Source organism: Nilaparvata lugens, chromosome 3, assembly GCF_014356525.2.
Source record: "Nilaparvata lugens isolate BPH chromosome 3, ASM1435652v1, whole genome shotgun sequence".
NCBI lineage: Eukaryota > Metazoa > Arthropoda > Insecta > Hemiptera > Delphacidae > Nilaparvata > Nilaparvata lugens.
The window spans coordinates 22,546,248-22,573,875 of NC_052506.1; the positions used below are offsets into that span (position 1 = coordinate 22,546,248).

Genomic DNA, 27,628 nt, shown 5'->3' on the forward strand with positions numbered 1-27,628 from the left:
ATGTGCTGCATTAAGTGAAGACATAGTAAAACAAAAAACAATTTTCAGATGTCACCAACTTAAAACCTGTAAGTATTTATGACAAACCATTTAATCATCATCTTTTGAAGATAGAATTCGGTCCAATTATTTTAAAACTCATTTAAATTTTGAAGTTAGAATTCTCTCGATGATTGTTTAACTCACCGACAAGAGGAGGTGGTTTGCCAGCCTGCTGCATCAACTGCGCCTGTTGTTGAGCTTGCTGCTGTTGCTGTTGTTGTTGCTGCTGCTGTTGTTGCTGCTGTTGCACGGCCGCCTGTTGTTGTTGCACCGCCTGTTGGAAGTTGATCTGTTGTTGTACCTGTTGTTGCAGCGTCAACTGTTGCGGCTGCTGAATGATGTTGGCGGCAATCTGATGTTGCACGGCTTTCTGTTGTTGTTGCTGTTGTTGCGCCTGTTGTTGGAGCTGCTGTTGTTGTCCAGCTGAGATCTGTAGCGCGCCAACGCTCGTGAATATCATTCTAAAAAAATGAACAAGAATATGAAATACAACATCCAATGTGTACTTTTTGTTACATTAAATATTAATTTGTTATTAAGTATGCATGAAAGCTAAATATTCGTGATTAATTCCACGAGAACTCATATCAGAGAAGGGTTCCTTTCTCGGAAGTAGTCGAGTGGTTCGGACTCTATGGCCCAGTTGCAGAGAAGCCGGTTAAATTTTAATCGTGATTAATTCCACGAGAACTCATATTATCAGAGAAGGACTACTTCCATTCGTTCAGGTTAAAAAGTTTGAAAAGTACTGTACTGTACTCATAGCCTACAGGGCTAAGGGGCTAGATGACTGATATCGTATGACTGAGATCTCATATTACTTCTCACACTATAGACTGAAGGGTCTGAGATGCTCATGATGAGATCCAATTTTACTTCAGTTTAGTTGAGTTCCAAACCATGGGGAAATGATTGTATAGAACTTACTGAACATAAATAAATGACATCCAGGACTATCATAGTTTCAGTCACTATCATTGAAATTTTGCAGCAGCTTAACGGCAGTCAGACTTCTCGTGACTGAAACCATCTCAAATTTTGTCATGATAGCTGAAGGTTTTACGCCAATTTCCAATTATTTTCCTATCCATATCCCAATTAAACTAGGCCCGATGTATAGAAAATCGAATCAAATTTATTTCCTCAAAAACGCAACAAAAATATTAGCATTTAAAAATGATAAATTATTGATTGTTAACTTAATTATATGAAAATGAAACAAACCCTGAATCAATTTGACTTAATAATATCCTAGTTAGTATAACATCATAGTTAGTTGTTATACAACATCTAACGGACAAATAAATCTATAGGTTTACTGGTCCATTATATTTGATAATTGTCCTAGAAAGAAGGCATTATTGTGATAGAATGAATGTGCAACTCACTTGTTATTGGCCAGCTGCTGCTGACCGATGTTCTGTGGCTTCGTCTGGTTCCAGGCGTCCGTCTTCTGTCCGCCCAGATTCATCTGTTTGGCAATCATAGTCTTCGGCCTCATCTTAGCCTGCCAATTAGACAACTCACATACATGCTTACACAACCACAGACACACAAACATTGACATCACATACACACATTCAAGGTGATCATTCAATGATTCATAAAACATAATCACAGGCATATTCCGGAATTTGATTGTGGATGTGAGTATATGAGAGAAATTTCTTGATAGATACGGGAACAGAAGAGGATAACTGCCTTTATTTTCTGTCTAGTAGGGCAAGTTAGGACGCACCTGGCCCTCCTTCAAGGTGCAATTACTTAGCGACATCTGTAACGACTCTAGCCGTACGGTATTAACGGCTGTAGTTGACACAGATTATAATAATACAGTAATAGAATAAACCCGTTAATATAGGACGACTATAGCCTCGCGGCTATAATCGCTTGGGAATTGCATCTTTACCATTGAACCTTCAAAAGTGTAGATATAGAAAACGAAAATATATGTCCAGGGGATCTTTAACTTTTCGATAATTTCAACAGATAAAACATAATGAAAAAGTGACAAGATAATACGAATAATAAGTTCGTAGCACAACATGATGATACATTTAAATTGTATAATATGCCACAAAAGCATGATCAAGAACCAAAAAGTCATGAAAAACATTACTGTATTTGTATTTTTCATGACAGAGTACTCATACACAAAACCGTATGCTTTATGAATCAATGAATTTCGATCGATAAAAATATATGTTTGCCTCATCCTCTAGTACAATATTGTATTATTGTATATTGTAAGAAGAATACATTTCCCCAATGAATAATTTATCAATGGAGACCAAAATGCTCTCCTTCAATTTATATTGAATTATTGTAATCCTTCAGGAACAATAGATAAATTCATAGATGGTAAGAAAAATAGGAATCCCAGTGCTTCCCCCAAAATGCTACATGAAACACAAATAAAATTGAGTCCCGGAAATCCCTTAACATGCTGCTGTCTCACGTGCAAAACAATCATTGTGCATTTTTATGATACCCCAGTGAGAATTGTGGTTTGTGATGACAAAACAAGATTATAAACTATCACAGTCTACTTTCTATACCATCTTCCTAGAAATTACTCATTGAAAAAGTAATTCTGTGAAGACCACAACACGCTTAATATTAAGAGAATCACAAAAGCTTACACATATTTACAATGCAGTTGCAGTGACAAACCCTTATATTAGTGGTGTTAATGAGCGCAACATAAAGTAGTAAAATAGCTTTCCAAAATAATAAGTAACATAGACAACTGAAACAGATTGGAATAACTCAATGTAGGCTACATTGATCAGTGAGAAATTCCAATCTTCCAACATAAATCCCCGGAGAAATTGTCAACACATAGCAAACATAAAAATAATGGCAAAAAAATAAGAATTGTTTAAAAAAATAATAGAAGAAATCAGACGTTGCTTATGAAAATCGCTTGAGAATAGTCGATATCAAAATTAGGCTTATTTCTGGTAATATCATTGATAAATATTTTGTCAAATCCCACATGGGATTACTAAATAAGCAAGATCTACAAGAGAACAAAACGATGAACAAAATATGATTATAAAATTAAGGGTTCCGTATAAAAATAACAAAATTCAATATTGTTAAACGGTTTACTGCCCAAGATACAGTACAATAAGATACGATAAATTTGTTTTATCTAAGAGTGGAAAATAACAGAACATTTCAAATGTCTCTTGAAGTATGTGAAAGCATGGAGAATTGAAACCAACGACAACCAACTCTACTGGAATTTAAATTACAAAATTTACAGTTGAAAATCCCTCCACAATCAACATACTTTCAAAGTAATATCTCGAATTATCAACGTCTGATTCCTTCAAGTTGCAGAGTGTTTCTGAAAGAATGGCCATTTTCAAAACTTGAAATGATTAACGAATACAATTAATATTGAAGGAGTATCAAGAATCGAATGATGATGCACCCACCACTCCCAGCCTTCATAGAATTTTATTGCAACTTCTTAAAATATTCACAATTTTTGAATATAATGAAACGGATAATACGAGATGAGTGGGACCTACAGCTTCAAGCTGAATAGTCAATTATCAGTATCAGTGAACATGTCCGGTCCAGTGAAAATATAATTCTCATGATTTCTAATAGGACTATTCCCATTCAGCCCGGCCGATCGAATATGAATAGACCCATTAGATATTATGGGGAGAATATTTTCACTGGACCGGACACGGACTCTTATAGTGGGATTAGTCCGATAGTCTCTGATAGTCTGATTAGTGGGAGATATTATGGAGACCACCAAGAGAACAAAATATTCTTACTGTACCAGACACGTGATACTGATACAGATGTGCGTGAATCCGCCTTTAGACTATTTTATAGTATTGATCTGTCTAACATCCGATTGTGCTGTAAATGAATATGTCGAAAATTGCAAGAACATTTCACGTAATTTCTGTCAAATTTTGGAAACAGCGAACTCATGATTCTTTATAGAAGAAAATCATGTATGACTTTGTCATTGTGTAGCTTAAGGCTAGGCGCACACCAGTTAGTCAAGACATGACATGACATGATCAGACACGTTTAGTCACAATACTTCACATAGTTGCTTAATGAAGACATCTCTAATTGCAATGACTAATCAGTGTGTGTTGCGTGATAAGCAGCTGTGTGAAGTATTGTGACTAAACGTGTCTGATCATGTCTTGTCTTGACTAACTGGTGTGCGCATAGCCTAAGTCTCTGTCTGTTTTACAACCGTTTAGATTTTTTGAAATTTTTATAGATTTAATTTCATTTTTTGACAAGTTCCAGATCCCCCTGTTTAGGTGGGCAGTGAATGTTTATTAATCTAATTATGTCTTTGTTTAGTTTTGAAAACAGCACATCCCGCTCAGAAACACCCGGCCCGTCTAGAACTAAAAAAAAAAGAAGCTGTCGGCAAACAATAATCACCTGCTGTATTCTAATCACCTGAGCCTTCTGGTTGTGATGCATGTGCGCCTGGGCGCTGAGCTGCTGGGCGACGCTAGTCTGCGTCGACACCGAACTGGCAGGGCGGATCGGCTGCTGGCCGGGGGGCAGCGACGGCAGAATGGCCGACAGGGGCCGGCCGCCTGCCCCCACCGCCCCTGCCACGCCCTTGACGCCCTGGTTGGGCGGCTTTGCCACCCCCGCACCGGTCGCCGCCCCAGGGCCACCAGAGATCGGCGTCAGGTTCGGCAGTGCCGTCTGTGTGGCTAGGCCTTGCGCTGAAGTACAACAACAAATATTACGAATTACTATCTCCATAAATAATCCACATAGCATAGAAAAACACTAGTTATGTATGAAAAGTCGTATTAATTTTTAATGGAAAGAATAAATGAGATCATAATACACCCTAAATAAAGACATTGAGGTTTAAAATAATAAGGTGATGTTGGTGCAGAATAAAAACACAATTGATACTGTAATTAAAGGAAAAAGTCGAATTGAAAACGACCATACCACCATCAAAAAGAGGTATTCTTGGAAATTCTGAATAATATGATTAATACATGAATGATGTATGGCATTACTGAAATACGCTACTTTTATGAATATTTATAAATGGAAATGACATTTTTATAGAACTTTTCATTTTCTTGCTCCACCCATAACAGGCTGTGGACGCAGAATGTGAGACCACCCCCACCTTTCGGATGACTGTATCTTAAAAAGTAAACAGGCATTCTTGAACATTTTATTAGTAAGAAAATGAATGGCAATATCAATATATTCCATTGGTATTTTAGTTTTTCAATATATTTATTCATTTACATTGAAAATATTGATACTATATTAAAATTTCTCATTTCCCTGCACCAACTTGTACAATATAATTTTGAAACAAAACTTTCTTTGTTTTCTTTAAGAATTAAAACTGTCCATCTGTAAATTATCTAAATTAGGTTAGGTTATGTACTGACGGTGCATGTTGTGCGGCGGTGGACTCTGAATGAACATGGGCTGCGGCGTGGGCTGCGGCTGCACCTGCTGAGCGGCGCCCGCCTGTTGGCTGGCATCGGCCGCGGTCGCATGCTGCTGCGGCTGCGGCGCGTTGCGGATGAATATCTGGCCGTTGGCGCCCGTAGTGAGCAGCGCCGTCTGCGGCTGACCACCGGCCGCAGTCGCCCACGTGATGCCCTGCGGCGCCGCAGTCGCAAACTGCCACGGTGCCGCAAACTGCACTTGCTGTGAGTTCTGTCACAACACAAAAATCAATCAATTTTACTTATAGTTCAACTAGTTTCATGATATATGATATATTCACTTTCTTGGTAAGGGGTACACGTATTTACATAAAAATTAAAAATCGAAATATTTGGTTCACTTTTTCTTTTTCAGAACTCGAAATAGTACTTGATGCCATACAGTATTTCATATACATATAAATCAAAAAATAAAGTATTGTTTTTCTTTTATTTTAAAATAGGTTGAAAACAGGGTACTTTTTTGAGTTTTCATTTTTATATATGAAATACTGAATGCCATTGAGTACTATTTCTAGTTCTGTACCTCAAGAAGTCAATAATCCATGTTATGGCAACAAGTAAATCCTAATATTTTGAGTTTATTTTCCAATTTTTGATCCTACTGACATAACATCTCAAAATACAGAATAAGATACAGGAACTTGCGTTAGCATCAGGGTGACGATTGTTATCCTCCACCCATAGGGAATGATCACATCAAATGCGTATATGTGCAAGTGCACACTTGGTTATGAATGACCAAGCGTGCATATGAGATGACAAACAAAATCTGGAAAGAGCAGTAGGAACACTTACATTGAACGTGTGCACTTGCTGCGTTCAGTGTGAGCAGGAGCTACATGCAAGTCATAACGTGTTTCAATTTCACTTTCAAGATTTTGTTTTTCGGCTCATGCATGACATGCACATAAATACGCATTCAATGTGATCACGCCCTTATTGTTATTCTTTTGATGATATTCTACCTAACAAATATAAAATCAATCAAATTTGATTGGAAACGTTTTTCTAAATTTTTGAATCAATTTTAAATTGTTTATAATCTTTCTACACATCTTCCTAGAACCAATGCGAATCTTAGCTCATACCTTTTGCACATCCTGTTTGTTGTTGCCGGCAGAATGGGCTGGCAGGATGTTGGGCTGACTGCTGATGACTCCCAGCTGACTGATCAGCAGCGTCTGATTGGTCGTTGTCGGAATGGTCGCATAGCCCGGAAACGTCCCTGCAAACAACCAACAATTCAACCGTCAATTTATTGTCATCAACATCTCAACATCAATAGTTTCTTGTGACAGCCAACAATATATACGATTCTACGAACAAGTAGTAGAACTCATAAAATTCTGTAAAAATATTAATGAAATGAAAAATGAATGGTGAAAATCAAATTGAAGATTGAAAGATAGACTAAAACTTAACAACAATTGAGTCCTCTATGGGAAATTTCAAACAAAATACTTGAATCCCCTACTGAATTCTAGAATAAATCAATACATACAGAGTATTTCCGATAGTTATAATTACTTGAAGGATTTGTAATATTGTGTTGATATGAAATATGCAAAAATCATAGACCATCCAATCCATTAGAGCCTGACTTGACTTTCCAGAGACAATTTCCAGTAATAAATTGACCAACAACATAACACCCAAACATTTTCTTTCAAAAATCTGACTAAACAGTCGCCAAAAGTAAAGCTTGGTAGCCTTATACAATAATATGTTGACATCCAAATATAGCTATAGACAATCATAGCTGAACTCTCAGTCTTAGTTTGCTGCTAATGCCACAATAGTTGAGCATTTGCTTATACTTCTAAAATATGGAGCATTTGCCTCATTTTCTATGAATAAATGTGAGCAAAACCTTTTGCTCATGCTCATCAAAAAAATAGTTTGAGTATTTGCTCAAAAGTAAAAGCTTATACTCAAAATTATATGAATGAACTAGAGCATTTGCTCAGCTTTTGAAGCAAATGCTTCAAAAAAGGTGAGTCTAGTCTAGAGCAGCTTTTCACCTTTTGCTCATAGTAAAATGACTCAACTAATTCGTATGAGGAAAGGAAACTATACCAGATACAATCACAACCAATAATTGAGAACTATAAAACTCTTTTTAGATTCAACCATGATATATATCTCCATTATCCCTACAAAAGAATAAATACAAAAGATACCTGTTACAAAGATAGCCATCACAAAATAGGAAATAGGCATTTAAGAAGATGAGAGTGTAGACGATTATAAGAAGGCTATTGATATTATAAGAATATGCTGAAGATTATTATACAGATGACACTTTTTCACGCTATTATTTCTAAATTCTAAACTCAACTAACCTAAAACTTTATTCATAAATAGAAAACAGAGCAGACGACGCAAACACAAGCGGTGCACCCTACTTGCATATTTAGCGCTTCCATGAGCTATAAAAACAAAGTAAGGCTACAAAAGCGAATCAGCTGATGAAAAATCTTTAAAATACGTGAGCATTTGCTCCAGAGTTCAGGAGCATAAGGTTAGAGTTTAAGGTAAAGCTTATTCATATAAAAATGAGCAAATGCTTTTGCTTCTACCTTTTGCTCATTAGCAAAACCTTATGCTCCATGCTCTTGCTCATGAGCATTTGCTCTGGTTTTATTCATATGGGCCAATATTTTCACTGTCACGGTTGTGTGCGAATCCAGCTTATCACGATCTCACAAGATGTCAAACTATTATGTGATTAACTGAAAAACTTCAAATTCAAAGATAACTTTCCATTACTGATGATTGCAGAAACTTCAATCACTGATATGATGTGAGAATCCACCTCTATTCTACATGATTGACTGGTGTATGGTGTACCTGGCTGGCCCTGTGCGGTGACAATCTGCTTGCCCTGCGTGGTGGTGAGCATGTGCTGCGTGGGGTTGAACGGCTTGCCGGCCGTGATCACCTGAATGGCCGAGCCGGGGTTCATGTTGGCCGGGTGCAGCGGCATCAGCAGTTGACCCTGTGGCGTGTTGTACAGCTGCTGCAAGTAGGTGGCCGGCTGCTGTTGCAGTGGCTGCTGGATCACTTGAACCTAATTGCCAACCGAACACCTCACATTAAACTCATTCATTTTCACAAACACATCAGAAGACTTGGCAGAAAAAACAGGCCAACCACGAACATATATCGAATTTAAATAAATTTCAATAAACCACTCTTTGAAAGTTTTTTTTAATAATTTTTTTTCATTTTGTTTTCTCAATCTTATAATCTTTGTTCTACAGTGTTCTAGTTTTACTTAGAAGTAAGAGAGAGCCGGCTGCGCCCTAACTTCGCCCTCCTAGGTTTTTAATAAAGGCAACTAATCAATCAATCAATCTCTCATATTTGAACGAATATAAATCTAGTTTCAGACGTTACACATTATGTCGTTGTTTCATAGAGTACTTGAAATCCTTTTTCATCAAACACATTATGGTTCAACCACATGTGGATATTTTCTGGACTATTTAAAAAAGTTGAACTGGTAGAAACTAGCTTCTATTAGCTAACCTTACTAGAAAGTTGAATGAACAAATTTCATATTGAAATGGAAAGCAACTTATGTATATCATAACCAATGTTAATCAAATAGGCCTACTGCCATTAATATGGACCTCACTATAGAATAAAGGCGAGAGATGGCCCCTGGTTGTCATTTTGTAGCCATGCAAATCAGGGCCAATCTCGTCGTGCGGTACATATAACTAACTACTAACTGTTCGCGAGTGAAAACAAGCTTATGATGCCATAATTCCATAGGTTTTATAGCAGCGTGTGGCCGGCGTTTGAATACATTTTTATAGTAGAATTAAAACAACCTCCGACTTGGAGACATATGCGGAGCCGAGAAATGTAGGGAGATGGAGAACCAGATCAGCCAATTACATTGATGGATAGAATCATAGAAAGAAACGCAGGTGCCAAGTTGACGATCAGACTCAGTCGATGCAGGGCTTTTAGACAGGGACAAGGTGTGTGTAAAATGAGCTGTTGAACACTCACTAGAATACAGAAACGTACTATAGTCACAGAGACTACAGAAACGTACTATAGTCACAGAGACTACAGAAACGTACTATAGTCACAGAGACTACAGAAACGTACTATAGTCACAGAGACTACAGAAACGTACTGTAGTCACAGAGACTACAGAAACGTACTGTAGTCACAGAGACTACAGAAACGTACTATAGTCACAGAGACTACAGAAACGTACTATAGTCACAGAGACTACAGAAACGTACTATAGTCACAGAGACTACAGAAACGTACTATAGTCACAGAGACTACAGAACGCTGTCAGCTCTAGCACTTCAACATCGCTGCTGCTGTATACCTACTTTTCTGTGCTCTGGGTATCCCTCCAAGTCGGAAGTAATTATAATCCGACTATCTATCTCATGTGAAACAAAACAAATGTAAATCAAGGTCGATGACGTGTCAGTAAACCTTGTGCAATCCCTGACAATGCATACTTTTTATAACAATAGTCACTCACCCGTCCATGGCCCCAATCGCCGAGCTGCGGCTGCGGCTGCGGTGTGGCCGCCTGCATTGGCTGCTGCTGCTGGTGTTGCGGCTGCGGCTGCAGGGTGGACATGGTGGTGATGGTGGTGGCACCACTGGCCGCCACTGCTTGCTGCATGCCTTGCATCACCTGCTGCATTGCAGCCGCCTGGTTGCCCGCGCCCCCGCCCTGGATCGCTATCGAACCTGACACAAACACACAACAATGTTGTTTTACAACACAACAAATACAAGCAAAAACACACCAAATAATAAAATATAATTCCTTAAGGGGCGTTTACATTATCAGGTTTACTTGAATTCAAGTTTTGTATAAGATTAAATTTAGGTGAAATAAATGCAACATTGTTAGTTATGGCGGAACTGAAATACTTGATTATTATTTAGGTGAAATAAAAGCAATATTGTCACTTCCACAAAATATCAAATAATATCATATTTGAGCCGCCATGGCTCAAATAAAGTATGTGGAACTAACAATATTTCTTTCATTTCACCTAAATAATAATCTACATCTTCGTTCATAACGTAAATGAATGTATTTTACAAGCTTGAAGACAAGTTGACAAGGACAGAAACTCGAATCCACTAAACCAATCTGAACCCATCTTCAAGTTTTGTGGATGTTGAACATGACTTTTGGATTCAACTTGAATCTTGAAGGTAAAATCCAACCTACAAATGGGAAAATGGGATAAAAATAGTTGTCAGTGAATGTGGAATCAATATAAACAACTAAATAGAAAAGTATGAAAAGTGAGGCGTTTTTTCAGCCGGCACAACAGAAACTGAAGTTCTCCTATTGGCTGATTGGTTTGGCGTATGAGTGAGCTTCCTGTCCTATCGTGCCGACTGAAAAACGTCTTGTGTGGCTTGGCCCTGATACGGTACCCAAAGAGTGCACAAATAAGTCGTGGTAGCTCACCGAGTGGTGGTGGCATGGTGGTGAGGGTGGTGGTGCCCGACTGGTTGACTCCCATCGACACCATGGTGGCATTCTGCATCGCCTGCAGCTGAGGCTGTTGCTGCTGCTGCTGTTGTTGAACTGCATTCTGCTGCTGTTGTTGTTGCTGTTGTTGCTGTTGTTGTTGTTGCTGCAATGCCACATTCTGCAACAGAGCACACACAAAATGCATTAATCAACAACAATAGAACGATCATCATTCAAAGCACTAGAAACAATATCAAATAATAACCACCGTTCATCTCATTTGTGGCAAAATTATAAATTCAACAATGACAACAGAATCATTCAAATGACTCTAGATAAAGTGGAATCATGGAATCATCACATTCACACATCTCACACAACAACGAAATCAGGAAAACTGTTGGCTCCATGTTCGCGCTAGATTCACGCACCTGGTATTCGCGTTAAAAGGGTGAAAAACCTTCAAGAGCCGACTCTGGATATCATCATGAACGAGATTAAAATTTTATCACCGGTTATTAGAAGCCCACCTATACTAGCCTATGTTGTTGAATAACTAGAAGCGAAATGAGTCAATGATTCAAATTTTCAGTGATTTAAGTCAGTGATACAAATTTTCAGTGAGAACTAGTATAGATAGTATATAGTATATAACAGTAGTAAAGAGAATTTTGGACGCGTTTCAAGGTACTGGACATCGCCTTCGATATAAGTGGATTAGTGGATAAGTAACTCGATACTTGGAAGACACAGAACATGTGAATTATGTTGAAGTGGTAATTTGAAACACAAATTCATCAAACTAAGCCGAAGGACCGAATTTGTATCATTCATTCTTTAGTATAATAATCTCATTTAATGACTAAAATACTTAGTAGAAGAAAAAACAGGCATGGATGGGCATGGCATTAATTATTTCTAATACAATTTTGAAAATTATAGGATTTCCTGAAAACTATTTGATAGGAATATACTAAATTGAAATACGTATATTCTAAATCTATTAATACGTTTAAAGTTTTCCCGTTCATGCTGCGACTCATGTCCGATTTTTCTGTGAGGTGGAAGTGTTGTGGAGCCAAATGACAGACGTATGAGGCTTGCCGCATTCAAATCCATTATTCGTCCGTCTGTACGAACCGAGTGGGATCGGAACGCTGTCTGATAGGTGTGTACCCGACTTGATAATGTAAGTATGAACGGTTATTATTGTTTTGACACTTAATTAGACAAAAAGTTAATTTTTTTCGGATTCTTCTCAAGTAAATGAAAATTAAAACCCAAGGGTGCACACAAATCGGGATGTTTTTAGAAAAAACTACAAGAAAGTTGGTTACTTTTAATTAGGCGTGAAAAAAGTTAGTACCGAACAGGCCATACATTTTCATCTCATGAATGAAAGCGGAAGGGTAAGTAATGCTAATGAAGCCCGGAAGCTACTTCTCCTCCTCCTCACGGGGGGCTCCAAAAAGTTTTTAATTATTTTTAAAATAATTTCCTGACCAGTACTCAACTCATCCCGTTGCTTCCTTTTCCAGGGTCGTGCCCAATAAAGTCTCAAAATACAACCTCATCTTCAGCCTTTTTTTGGATTTTAAAACTTTTCAGACTTGTTTAAAGTTTGAAATGCTGCTTCAGAACTTGCAACGAGGGTTAGGTGAGAGAAGTAAATTATAGTCTAAATTATTAATAAAATAGGAAACTTAGTTAATATTCATAATACATGCAGAATAATGAATTCATTTACAGTTTCTGCATCAAGAACAATACGATAAGAAAAAAGCACAGCCACTGAAAACAGGTGCTTAGTTTATCAAGTAATTTATTATGTATTTATTTATTCATAGTCCTATTTCGGACTATGAGTAACCTTATCTAAATTTGGGAGAGGAATAGCACAAGGTTAACTTATTTTTTCTCTTCCTATCATTTTGATGATGTACTTATTGTATGAATCAATAAAGAATAAAGAAAGACAATAGATACAATAATTCAGGTCATTATGTTTTCAGTCATATAATTTTAGTCGAATTAAGCTGTCTATAATTTTTTTTCTGATCATGAACCCACATTCATGAGCTCTAGGCTTGTGCATGGGTGCATGAAGCCGGATGACAATGACAGATGAATGGACCTACAGTGGGTTCCGAATCACCGGGAAGCGATTTTACAACTCATGATTATTCAGAGCAGGTTTTCAAGTATTAAATTGTAAATTGTAGGGTGTCAAATAATTCCATATGAATTATAGAAAATAAATTGTGAGTTATTGATATCCCACAATAATCCAGTGACTTATCGTGGTATATAGACTGTATATACAATAGATAAGTTGATTAGTACTTTTTGAAACAGAAAATAATTTACCAGGAACAAATTGAAAAATCAGAAGTTGACATCTCAGTATTGAGGAGTAATTACTTTTCAACAAGATAGTTATTACACACTACGGTATTCTCTACACATTTCTACTATCATCCCTCTACCAGGGCCCTGTTGCATGATAAAATACAAACCTAATAATAATACTAGTAGTCAGCTGGTTACTAGAATAAGAAAGTATTGAACTATATGCTTGTAAAAAGACTCTAATCATCAATGAACGAAGATATAATAAGAGTGAGGCGAGGGGAGAACGAAATGGACTCGAGTGAATGAAAGAAAACTTGATTCAAAAAATATAAATTTGAGGCTTCTCCAGTTGAACAAAATAGCAAATGTTTGTTACATTTGGAAGAAACGTGTATGCTAAAATGAGAGGAATATTTATGAAACATGCATTTGAAATTGAAACAAACATTTCTATGACATTGATTTCATACAATTATTAAGCATATGGATAAAAAAGTATCGAACTTATTAGAAACTGGCATTTAGTCCTGTTTTACAAGATTTGTAGGTATCTGTCGAACAGGCCCCCGAACTAATGTTAAACGAACATTGACTACATGAAAAGCATGATTTGGAAACAACTGTTGACAAGATTAATGTAGAATAACTCGAGAAAAACACATTAAAATGCATTTTGAGGAATACACTGTGCCTATGACACCGTGCATAATAGATGGGTGAGATGTTGTCGCCACGTGGTATGTTTTAGAAGGAGGAGGATGAGGGGTGAATCCCCCCCACCTATCGAAGGGGGGTGTTAGGCTTTGATGAGATGCCGCGGTCCGATACTCCAGCCGCTGCCTGGAGCCTCCAGCAGCGAGGGATCTGGTTACCATGACAACGTTGCCTGCTACACTGCTGGAGAAGGAAGCACCTGGACAAGCCTGTGCACTGTGTAATCATTGCACTCAACTGCAATGATCTAGAGAGTATGAGTCAGAAAATGTCTACTTTGATATTTCTGTACCAACGGGGTACACTTGGTTTTTAGATAAGAGTCATTCCAGCCTAATTCCATTCTATTAATGTTGAAACTCGACAGTACCACAGTATATTTCAAAAGAAGGGTCTAAAAAATACATATTCTTCCTACCAAATCACAACCTACAACACATACTGTACATGGGATGAATTTATCTTGTACATTGTAGGATTGTAAAGTACTATAAATTTAGTTAACGGATTGTTCTAGGAATGTGTTACCCCCAACTCTGTTTTTATCCGAAATGTCATTGATTTTGGATCATTGACATCCAATTGCAGAGCTCTACAAACTGAAACTACGCAGATTAATGTGAAAGAGCAAACTGGACCTCTCAAGATAATGATCAATAAATAATGTGAGTGCTTAGTAACTATCATACAATAGGCCTACGTGAATCCTACAGTTCCTGGTAGGAACGGCTTGTTTTATTTAAAAAGAAAATTTAGATCTGAAAATCATGTCTTAAATTATCCAATTTCTAGTGATTTGACTGATGTCATGTCCTGTAATGAATAATTAAATGACGTTTGAAGCCCGCATTGAAATAACTAATTACTATCCTACTACTCGAAATTCGTTTCTTCTTTACTATTCTTTAGAATCTATTGATACTACCAATAATTTTTTACTTCTTTCACAACTTATTCCACAATTTCTCTTCCTCACACTCCCTCTTACTTCTCCCCACTACTCTGTTCTGTTCACATCGTTCCCTTATTCTACTTTAACATTCTAAAATGTACTTCATGAAGATATCAGAATTGGATATCACAAAGCGGGACAGAATAGTCTATCTACTATATCCCTACACTTCTATCTATATATTTAGAAGAGGAGATTGGAGTGAAAGAGATTTCTTATACTGTAATATACGATAGGCCTCCAGTATGTCTGTATAGGTTTGGGAATTTTCTATATACGAAGGCACCCCACTGTTTTCCTTCCATGTTAGGCCGGACCAATCTGTTACAAAAAGCTCTGGTCTGCTTTTTCGGCCTGAGTGCTTCGACTACATTTTTGTCCTCCCAAACTTTATTCCATTTTTTGCTGAACGTCCCGATGAAAAATTAACCGCCGGTGAAACTTCATGTGAAGTACGCTGACAGTGAAAAAAGAAGAAAATCGACTTTGTATAAATGGATTCTCAACTCATTTTGAACGTAAAAGATTGAACTAAATTCTAAAGCATAAACAAAAAATTATACGAGTACTTTTTTAATATTGTAATAACTAGTATTATAGTACCAGGACTAAATTGTAGTATACTAACCATTGGTGTTAGTATCCTTGTCTATCATTCGACAAAGCAGATAGCGCTTTCCTTTTCCTTCTCCGCAAAGTTGCTAAATCGTTTTTATTCATTTCTTTGACGAATAAAATATAATTGATCATTTTTAACAAGAATGGAAATAAATTCGAAATTGCATTAGTTAGGATTTAATTTTATTGCATTTACAAGATTTAATTAGGATTTTCGTTTAGTAATAATTATTCAAGAATGAACAGTTAATATTTCATCAATCAATATTTGTACTGATATAAGCTATATTCTATAGCAGGTAGATTCTATGAAAGTGACAAGGCAGAGAATCTGCAACGCTGTTCTCATACTTTCTCCACTTCCATTATAACGTGGACCTCACTATACGACTAGTTTCGTCTAATTATGCCATCAAATATCAAGTAGCCAATCTATCAACATCAAGTATCAAGTACCATGAACATAAATGAAAATATTGTACAAATGAATCAATACAGTATCAGAAAGATTACTTTCTAAAAGTGTAGTTGAAGACTACTGATTTTATTCTACACAATGTATAGTAAAAAGAATATCTGGGAAATAAGAGGAATAGGAATTAATAAGAAAACGAAGAGAAGTAGAGACCAAAGAGAGGTGGATCTAAAATAAATGGAGGAACTCTCTTATCCTTCCACAGCTAAAAGAAAAAAGCATTTGGGATTTTACTCATCCTTCAAACCCCTCCCCACCATAGATGTATTCCCTATGGGAGGTATTTAGCCTTAGGTAGAAGAGCTACACAAGCCATGGAGGTGGAAGGTGCATTATAATTTACTCAATCATCCTTTCTAAGTCCCTCTCTCTCACAATCTCTCTCTTTCTATTTCCTGCTTCGGAGAACTCAACTAAATTTCTATCCGGCATACTGTGAAAAGATGACGAGACCTGATGATCAGAGAAGAGGGAACGGAAAACGCATCGGTGTGGAAGAGACACGTCTTTTCTTTTAGCAAAACCCATGATAAGAGAGAAAAATTCGAAGAGAAAATCAAAAAGAGAAAAACATCAACTAACATTACATCGTTATGCAGAGAGAGGGAGCAAGCAAATGTGAGGAAAACATCCAATCCCCCACCTACAGAAATCAAATGTTGAATAATTTTATTCATAAATGAAGAAGAGGAAGGATGCTTATTAAATTCGTACACACTGTTGAAAAAAGTACAATATATAAAACCAGAGGAGAGAGGTGAAATTGCAAACGAAGTTATATTGATTGATGTAAATCAAGGACACCCCACCGATTTCACCAAAAATTAGGGATGGGGTGAATCGAAATTCGTGAATTCAAATTTTCAGCAACTTATTTTCAGTTAGTGAATCTGAATTCCAAAAATAACGAACCATGATAAACAGATGAATAAATTATACGATTTAAATAAACATCGGATAGAAGGATGAAACCTTGAATGATAAAAAAATCAATCTGATGTCATGTGCATTATCTATTTTTGTGCATACGAGATAACAGGTTTCCCTTTTCATGTAAATAATGTACCATGCAAAGCAGTATACATCAAATGTACAGTAAAAACAGGACAAAACAGTAAATTCTTGACTGTTTTCATGACGACGAAACGCTACTGTTTTATTGGTTAGTTGGTGATTGGTTAATTTTTTTCATACTCAATTGCCATTGGCTGTCGCCATGGCGATGATTCTCTCATTGGTCAGATTGTGATCGGTTCGAGTTCTCGCATACTCAATTCCCATTGGCTGCCAATATAGTTACAAATTAAGAATATGGTTAACTAAAATACTGTTTAATAAATTATAAATACTACTGAGATTCTCTTCAAGTTTTAAAAGCGGAACAAACTTTACATAATTCATCCAGGGATGATAATTTTTTCATACTGCTCATTGCTTCAGGCAAAACATGAGAAATTTGCAATACTCTAGCACATCCTGTCTCTCTGCTATAAACTCTTGAAGCTACTCGTTCAAGTGCATAAAACGGAAGTACTGTGTTGGAGTTTACCTAATTACCGTTACGAATAATGAAAATATATTCCACAGTAATGTGAAGCATCAAGCAAAAGCTCAATTAGTTCATGCAGAATTCTCCTTCGCCATGAATTGGACTGTAATATGAATCATAGCCATCACAAATGCTTTGTTTGTGGCTTTTAAAAAATCTTATTAAATCCCAACTAAAAGATAATTAATGTTAAAAATATAATTTCACCCCCGTAACTGATGTCAGTGTTTTCATGGTACCTACAGAATTGGAGTGAGATTGACTTTGAACTGACAGTATTAATTGAATGGGAATAGTTATATTAATCATTGAAAGGAATCTCACTATTGTAACTTTGCAAGGACAATGGCTTCTAGAATCAACCCTTTCTGCTGAAACTTGCTGCTAGCAGACTAGTCATCATAACGTTGGCTACAATACTAAACATTAGACTGCCTCCATCTATTGTGAGTATTAGCTTGGTTGAATTGCTTTTTACAATAGATCAAATAATGCCCGAAGTCTCTATATTGTATCACTGATGCATACCCCCTCCTACACATTACAAATTATCAATTACTAGATGGAATGTTGTTTTCTGATATATATATATATATATATATATATATAATATATATATATATATATATGTAGACTATATATCTATTCTATATTGACTGCATAATTCTATTGATAGACTTTGCTGTAATATATATATATATACTCTTTCAGAGCCCAAAGTCTATCAATAGAATTATGCAGTCAATATAGAATAGATATATAGTCTACGTCTATGATGTAGTAATTTGTTTGTCACATAGAAATACAGACGGAATTAATTATTGTAATTGGCGTCTTTAATACAGTTTCGTCAGTTATATTCTTTCAATAAGAACCCCGGACATGGTGAACTTACGAGTTATGATATATTTGAATCAAGAACGTTGTAATGAACAGTTAAATTGAAAATTAATTGTGATTGGTAACGCTTTGTAATATCTATAATCAAATACATCTAATAGGTACACATATACCTATTTAATATAAAGATGTATACGTAGACTGATATATTTTCGATTTTCAATAGGTAAGCTCATGACAAATATAATAAGCAGTCTAAAATTGCATACAGACTTATGCGCCACGAACAAGTGAATTTCGCTTTTGTTTGTTCAGCTGATGCTGATGTATTTTTCAAAGGCAGAATAAAGTTTGTTTCATTTTCATTTTTCTATGCTCATCTGTATCATACTGTTTCTGTATAAATACAGACATGATAAGCTTAGCATCAGCTAATGAAAAGCGAAATGGCACATAAATCTGTACGCACCTTATCAATCAATGCATGTTGTCAATTACTAAAGGCCGGAAGTGATCGACATAATCTACTCCTACTGACAATTTTATGTGTGGATCCCTATAGGAGTGAGAGGAGAGAGTCAATGGACCTAACTCTCTTTAATGGGTGTCATTCATATTGTCTAATATTCCAAATGTGCTAATTATCTAAACGTATCAAAACATTTCGATTAATACCATATTGCCTTTCAAAAGCCAAAACCTAACCTCCCTCTCCCTACCCTTTCCTTTTACCTTTAAAACAAAATTGAACAGAACCTTTTAGGTCATGTTCATATTATATAAGACGCTTTATAATTTACTGACGTTAAATCCAAGGTTTTCACAATTTAAATTATTTATAGTTCGGCGGGACCTATAAATAAATCACGTTATATCGGTGTTGCCGCTACGGCCGAGATGGCAATAACCAAGTTACACTGTATCCAATTTTTTTTTCTTTTAATATTACATTTTTATTTTTAAATTAATAATTATGCTTGTATCTATTATGTGATGTATTTATTTATGAATAAAATAGAATTGAATTTAATAAATGAGTAGGCCTACCTGCAACTGTTGTTGTTGAGCCAGTGAGGTGTTGATGATCAATGCCTGCGGTGTGACCTGGCCCTGGCTGGCGACAGCAGCTTGCTGCAGCTGCTGCTGCTGCTGCTGTTGCTGATTAGCATCGTGTTGCTGCTGCTGATTCATTACTTGTTGTTGCTGATTAGGATCCTGCTGCATTTGTTGCAAACCATTTTGAGGCTGTTGCTGATTCACCTGCTGCTGTTGTTTATTCGAATCACTCATCCTACACAACTGTCACCGCTTCACTACCACATTCCCGTCACTTTACACACACAACAGACGTCACTATACAAACCAACAATACTTTCTTTCCAAACTTGATCAAAAATTGATTTTCACAACCTCTGTATCAACAATTAAAACACTAACTTATCTAACAATCACACTGATTATCGTACAGTTTACTACAACCAGTATCGATATCCCAAATCCACTACAATTTAATCATAAAAAATATTGTTGCTTCAAAAAGTTTCAACAATTACGTCCTCAACTATCACAATATTAATTATTGATTGAGAATTTAGTATTCAGTTTTCAAATCACGATTAAATATGTATTTGTCTACAATTCTAGACTAGTAAGCTCGTACAACTGTCCAAGTCTGGTATCAAAATAGTACCAAAAAACTAACCTAGTAACGTTTAAATTTTAAACACTCTGTAATAAGTTTCAACGTTATATCGGGATCGAATTTCGAGATTGTCAAGTTTCGTGATTCGTGAAGTTTATTGTGTTTGTGTCTGGTTCAATTATAAAAATATTCTTGCTAGTATTGTCCTAATTCTGTCCTCATCCCCTTGCAACACTTTGCGTTCCGATCGTTGGTCTTTCAATCATGAGTTCTGTTGTGGATCTGTCATGTTCTTCCTGCAACAAAAAATAGGATAAAATAAAGTTAGTGTTTTATTGGAAGACGATATGAGACAGTTTACTCAGTGAGTTCAATTGAAATACAGTACATCATATTAACTACAATGACATATTAACTACATTCAGAGAATGATGCAAGTTTGAATGATTCACATTGAAAATAAGTCAGCAGTCATCAAATAAATGCAAAATGCAACATTACAAGTTTGTTATAAAAAATGATATGCTTAAAAAATCATTGGTGCAGTCGAAATGAAAACAAGCAGTGTGCTTGAAGGACCTTTCACGTTTCTAAAAATAAAATGACATGTGCTCAACAAGAATTAGAACCTCATTAAGTATTTTTGATACATTTTCATTTCCTTTGAAACAGAGATTCAGCTTTCTGGCAATGTGAAAATGGTAAGATAAACAAAAATAAAAATCCCAGTATTACAATTAGTATGCGTAATGCTCCGTTGCACCGTTTAATAAATTAAACTGTAATTAAATCACTCTTCCACTTCTCGTGGTTTTGTAAGATGGAACGATTTAACCCAGGTTAACTTTATACTATCAATAGTAGAACCAGGTGTAAGACCATAATTGCAGGTGATCCTGCACTGATCTTAAATCTTTATCGTTAAGAATTTTTACAACAAATTAACCTAATCAGGGAAATCGGATAGTGATACAAGAGAAATTTATTTTAGAAATGTTCGGTGTCAACAAAGATTTTTGTTAATTTAGTCTATAATATTACCTAGAGAAGCAATTTCAAAATATTTTTCTCCAGTAACACACGTGTGCACAGATTTTTAGAAAAAGTGCATTCTTCGCTTTCGCAAGGCTGTTCTGCAAAAGTAGCTGGTAAGTGTAATTCGTTCTACAAGTAAGTTCTTTCCAGACTTTTCCAAATCCAATTTCTCCAATCGAAAAACAACAGCCGAACTGATAACAAAGGAACGTTGCAGCAATGTGTCAATACCTACGCCTTGTTGCCTACAGTCAGACACAATATACGATAGATGAGTAGAAGAGAGAAAGACTATAAAGAAAGCAACAGAAAGAAGGTGCATGAAATGCGTAAAGGGAAGGCAAGAGATGTTCAAGTAAGAGGAGGAGAAGAAGGTGTTTGGAGTAGGAAAAATAAGAAGAAGAGGGGAGTTTTGAATTAGGAGGAGGAGGAGTAGGAGTAGGAGGAGGAGGAGGAGGAGGAGGAGGAGGGGGGAATAGTGTTTGGAGGAAGATGAGATGAACGAGAAGGATAAGGAGTGTAACGCACAGAAAGAAAAAGAAGTTTTAGCCACAGAAGAATTTTAGAATGCAGGACAAAATTTATGAAGGAAATGGAGGAAGAGGAAAAAAAAGAGCGTTTTAGGAAAGTAGAAGAATGTACGAAACAGTTTGAACATAAAAAGAGTTTCACATTAATTCAATGTGATGAATAAAAATGTTACTTGTAGGAAAGAAATATTAACAATATAGACTAAAATATGAAAGAGATAAGAGAAGGTGTAGAAGTATTACTTGGTGAAAGTGGAAATAGAGGATAAGGAGAAAAAGAGGAAATTAAAAGAAACTGAAATTTAAAACAGGAAGAGTGAGAAGAATTAACAGAAAAAAGTAATGAATGGAACGGATTGAATAAAAAAAACCAATGGAATACACTGAAGGGAGAAAAATAATGAGACACCGACAGTAAAAAGAAGATGATTTGAGAGGAAGAAGGATAAGTAAAATGTAGAAAAGGATATCAGGCGAAAGAGATGCAGTAACAAGTGTCAAAAATACAACTGTGGGAGGAAAATGGGGAAGTAGGAAGAAGGAAATTGGATGTAAATAGGAGAAGAATGGGGAGACAAAAAGAAATTAAAATGTTCAAGAAAAATAAAGATTTCAGGATCGTTTAACTTTTATCTAAAAAAAAAAAACAGAAATAAGATAACAAGTAGAAATGAGTAGAAGAAAAATGAGAAGGAAAGGCAAAATAAGAATGAAAATGACAAGGTGATGTACGTAGAAGTAGAAGAAGATGAAAGCCCTTTTAACAATTCCCTTTGAATCCTGCTTCTCTCTTCAATCCCACTTACAATTTCACACTCACGCGCTTCCACGCACAGAAAGAGACCCAAAAAAGAATAAGAGAACAAAAAGCATGGATCAGCTGTTTTCTTCTTACTATTCTTCTTCTACTTTCTTTCCAACCAAACACAGGACAGATTAAAAGATGGACAAAGACAGACGGTGACAAATGTGAAGGGATAGACCGAGAGGGATGAATACTATGGTGAGAAGGAAATACTGTCAAACCCAGCCTTGGAGCTGAATCAAGGCGGAGTCGTGCGACAGAGATAAGTGACCGGATTAGAAAGAGAAGAACAACTACAAGAAATAAAATAAGGGAAACAAGAAACGACGAAAGTAAGAATAGAGAAGACAGGATGACAATGACGTCAAAGTTATTAGAAGATGGGGAGAAAGATCTCCCCTCCACTGATCAACAAATACCATTAGCAACACTGCGTTCCAAGGGAGAAAGAGCAGAGAAATGGGGAGGAATCACTGAGGAGAATGAGAGGAGAAAGAAGAGAAAGATAACGAAGAGGCTCAACCAACCAATTCGATCATCCTCTCCCTCTTATTACTCGATACAGTACTTGTTTCCCTCTCCTCACCCAACCTCATAGGTGTTTCACCTCCTCCTATCTTCGTAAGCTCACTGGGACATGTGCTTCTATTCCCACTTCTCTTCCATTTCCCCCCCCCCCACACGTGTCTGTTATCATTTTTTCTCCCTCTTTTCTATCCTTTACTTTTTGCTTCAAGATATCTGAGACAAGATATTCGGTTCTCTGTACAGAGAGCAGAGAGGTGACACCACTCTGGTAAGACAGAGAGGCAGGACCGTAAACTGTAGTAAACGGTTCTAAAAAACAAGTATTCTCATAATTTCACATACATTAGAATATGAAATGTACTTAAAAACATCCTGTAAGTATTTTTAGTGGCTGCGATTGACGTACATGAGAGCATCAGAAAGCATATCAATTCCTCAACCTCTCTCCCTCCGTCTCTTTTTCCACTTGGTTGAGTAGCATTGCTTAATTGGGGTATTATCTAAATAGTACATTCAATTTTTAAATGGAAATCATATTTCTTCCAAGAATGTAAGTTTATACGTCCAAAAACTACAGATTTCTGTAGATACAACACAATGTTGTATGCAATGTAAATGCATTTCACCTTAAATAAGTATTTGGTTCATACTAACTATTTTATATGGTAGGTTCTGTAAATTAGTTTGAGAGAAAATAGATGAATTGAGGGCCTGTACAAACAGAGAGCGATCTGCGATCCTTGAGGTACATATCCCTGAGATATCTATATTCTGTCGCAAATCGAAGACCTACAAATGTGTGGCCAGGCCCTATTGATTGATTGATTGATTGAGTACTTTATTTATGTAGATTACAATATATACTGGCTTATACACTTATATACAATAGCTTACAATACAGCAGAATTATGGATGAATTTACAAAATATAAATTAAGAAAATAATTATTGAGCTGTATATAATATGAAAAAAAATTGTAATAACTATAGATAAAATAGATAATATTGTTATGCATCTACATAAATTGGCGGAGCTTTGGACATATCAATGTCCATTCTTTGGAAAGAATATTCGAAGTATTCTTCCCACTAACTCTCTACCTATTGATAGACAGTAAAAAGAAGATCATAAAGGAAGCAGAGTAGAAGCAGAAAGAATCAAGTAGTTCGTCATGATAGTATTGTGGGATAGTGAAATGAGAGATAAGAGTGCATGAAAGAGAAAAAGACTAGAAATAAGTCATTGCGGCAAGAAACTCATCTCAGTAATAAAATTAATCGGTTAAACAAAATGAGAGACATGGAAGCATGCATTGTGTCACTATTCATTGTGTCACTAAAGCTAAAGGGATGGACAAGATTATGCGAAAGAAACGATAATGGAAGGATACATAAAAACAAAGAGAAGAAAGTAGTAAAATAATTTGAGTTTAAGAGATGGAGAATAAAGCAAGGAGAAAGAAAGGGCGAGAAATATTAATAGAGCGTCTGGAGCATCTCAAAACAAGACAGAAACTAAACAAAACTATATTGAGAAAAAGGAGGAAATGCACGAAAACTGGAAGAACAAGATATTCTATAGAACTATCAGACTGGATTCCTGAAAATTATTGGAAAACAGTAAACGAAACAATGGTATAAAACAACAAGTATTAAGAAGAGGAAGAAGGATTAAATCTTCTATTGAATAGAAAAAATAGCAATGGGACAGGGGATAATACATAAGAGAAAGTGAATAAAGCAAAAAGAGAATAATTGGCAAATTAAATGGAGGCAAGTAGAGAGAGAAAAATAGAAGAAAAGAGCAAGAACATCCCCACATGAATGGACACAAAACAAAAAGAGGGAAGACAAACTAAAACAATACAGAAAATACCAAAGCAGAGAGTAAGGGAGTGAGTGAGCGAGTGAAAGAAAAGGAAGAGATTACTAAAACAAGACAGAAAAGAAGGAGAACGGAGCACATTGCAAACTAAACACAACAAAAAGTACCCCCTAAACAGAGAGGAAAGAGATAGACAAACAAGAAGAAAGAGATGATGACTAAGGAGAAAACGAAGAGAGAACAAAACAAAATTGAAGTGAAAGAGAAGAGTGAAGCAGAGAGAGCGCCCCTACCAAACCATTGTCACTGTAGAGTGGTCTACAAGCACTAAACTCAACTGCCCCCTCCACCAACCAAACACAATCAACCATCCACATGCTTCAGGGGCGTCAGTAGGATGGGGGGGAAGTATGCGTGTGCATGTGCGTGCGTGAGGGTTTTGTTCAAGTGTAGTTGTTGAGTTGAGGAGAGAAAGAGCCAGTACATGATAGAGAGAGACTGGGACTGAGTTTTGTAGTTTTCAGATAGAAAAATAGACAGTTGTTGGCAGTGTAAGGTCTAAGGTGCCTGTATTTACCAAGCATTTTCAAAAAAGCGTTTTCATAAACGAACAATGTCCGAAAAATCGAATCATCTATAGGAAATAAGACAATGATCAGTAAAATGTAATCCAGTTTGAAATGAATTGGGAGGTAAGGATAACAAACATTGGCCTATAAAACAAATCTCAACTACAATTGGCTAATATGGCTAAAGGAGGACTGCTCTATCATTGGCTTGTGATTGGTTGAATTCTCGCTTACTCAACTCCCATTGGCTATCGCAATGACGACGAAATTTCTTCACCCTCATTGGTTAGCTTTTGAAGAATGAATATTCTCTCTTACTGAAACTGGCTGTCTCCCCTGTCGCCATGATAACAAGACTTCTACTCTCTATACTCTGAATAAAACCAGTTGAGGGCCTGGAATAAAAATATCCCCGTAGCCGAATTATGCCATTTTACAATCTTTCATGCAAGCCCTAAATAATTTTTTTGACTACATAATTAATATATTCTATGAGACAGCCCTGCATCTACTGTGTTGCTGAATGGAATATATTTCAACCATGAATATGGGCTTGCTTGAAATCATCGCAAAATCACACAATTTGGCAACGCTGATATTTTGTTCAAGTCTCAACTATTGGGTCAGCCTCTGGTTCATTGAATTCTTTCTCACTTCAACTCCCATTTACTGTAAACAACTTTCCACTCTTTTATTGGTTAACTTGCGACTGGTTAAAATATACTAATACCCTATTGGCTGAACACATTTCCCACTATATCATTGGACAGCTTAGGATTGAATTTGCTTTCACTCAAATCCTATTGGTTAATTTGTTTTCTTGACAACTAACCTGTATTCTTCAATTGGTTAGTTTGTTAGTGATTATATTGATTCGTAGAAGACAATACTCATTGGCTAATGCCATGATACATCCCATTACTTCCTCTCCATCATATCAAATTATAAAAAAAAAATATTCTAAATATTGGTGGGCCACGATTTAGCAGGAAGGAGTGTGTGCAAGAGAGAGAGAGAGAGAGTGGGTGAAGATGTATAGAATAGGTATAGCACCCTACAAGCCCTCTTTCTTTTACCTTCTTCCACACAATAATATATTTTGGCTTCTCTTCAGCTTTCTTGGTTCAGAGGCCCAAACAGGCCAGACAAAGACGCTTCCAACATTTTTTACTAGAACCAGCAAACAATCATCATCAGCATCATCATCATCATCATAGCAACCGACCCCGAGGCCTTTTCTTCTTCTATTGTAGACAAAGAGAGAAAAAATCGTCCTGACTGTTCCTTTTCGTTTCTACTCTTTTTTGGGGCAGACCTTGACTACAAGCAGTTCTATAGAAACCAAACCTTTTTCACAGGTCGAAAGTACCTGAAAAGGCCCACACAAAAACGGTTCTCGTTCATTTGATAGCGTTTAAATGTTGATGTATTATGATTTGTAAGCAAAAAAGTCTCTATATGCAGGAAAGAAGTATTATGATTTCAAGTTTGATAAAATGCAAGTAATAAAATAATTTCAATTTAGATAAAATGGTAACCTGATAATTAACAATAAAACTAAACATTCAATGAAGTGATTGTGGAGTTTGTGGTAAGTAATTATTATTCACAGTAATTATTTTAAATAGTGTTATTGATTAGAATTATTAAACCAATTCTGTTTACCAGTTAACTAGTACTCAATAAATACTGTATTCTCAATCGCAGTAACTGCCACTATAAGATTTTAAGATTCATCAAGTGAGAATTTTATAGCTTGCATAATTCACATAATTTATTCACACTCAGCCAAAGTAAACAATTTATAAAACCTCATAAAAATTTGCGGTCTTGAAGCATTAACAAGACACCGGCAACTCAGTCAACAAGAAAGATGAGTAGAGAAAAAGGAGGTGTATGAAAAAGAAGAAGATGCAAAGTACCAATTTCATTCTTTCTCACCTAGCAACCGTCTGGATGGGAGGAGCTTCAAACAACCCCCCCCCCTTCATTACCCTATCAAACCATTTGTGTGGAAGATGGGAACCAAGAGCAACGAGTGGTAAAAGCGGACACAAAAGGGAAGCAGGGGAAGAAGGAGCCTTGCACCACAATGTAGAAAGAGCACCACAGAGAGAAAAAGATAAAAATGAGGATGCAAGGAAGAAGAGTTTGGAAGGAAATCCCGCACTTCATT

At 36.3% G+C, this 27,628-nt stretch overlaps 1 protein-coding gene across 4 annotated transcripts in view; it reads right to left on the reverse strand.

The window, feature by feature from the left end:
* The window catches only part of LOC111044428 (polyhomeotic-proximal chromatin protein-like), a 159,129-nt gene that overhangs the window by 13,720 nt on the left and 117,781 nt on the right, over positions 1-27,628 (reverse strand). For 2 of the 4 annotated variants that reach the window (XM_039423315.1, XM_039423314.1), the window contains 9 exons: positions 19,567-20,457; positions 11,014-11,197; positions 10,060-10,274; positions 8,391-8,610; positions 6,629-6,765; positions 5,475-5,748; positions 4,498-4,775; positions 1,431-1,549; positions 187-503 (listed from right to left, as the gene is read on the reverse strand). In XM_039423315.1, the coding sequence (XP_039279249.1) occupies positions 187-503; positions 1,431-1,549; positions 4,498-4,775; positions 5,475-5,748; positions 6,629-6,765; positions 8,391-8,610; positions 10,060-10,274; positions 11,014-11,197; positions 19,567-19,809 (1,987 nt within the window). In that variant the 5' untranslated portion in view covers positions 19,810-20,457. Of the gene's footprint in view, positions 1-186; positions 504-1,430; positions 1,550-4,479; positions 4,776-5,474; positions 5,749-6,628; positions 6,766-8,390; positions 8,611-10,059; positions 10,275-11,013; positions 11,198-19,566; positions 20,458-27,628 lie in introns of all 4 variants that reach the window. The other 2 variants (XM_039423313.1, XM_039423312.1) reach the window with 1 other exon arrangement.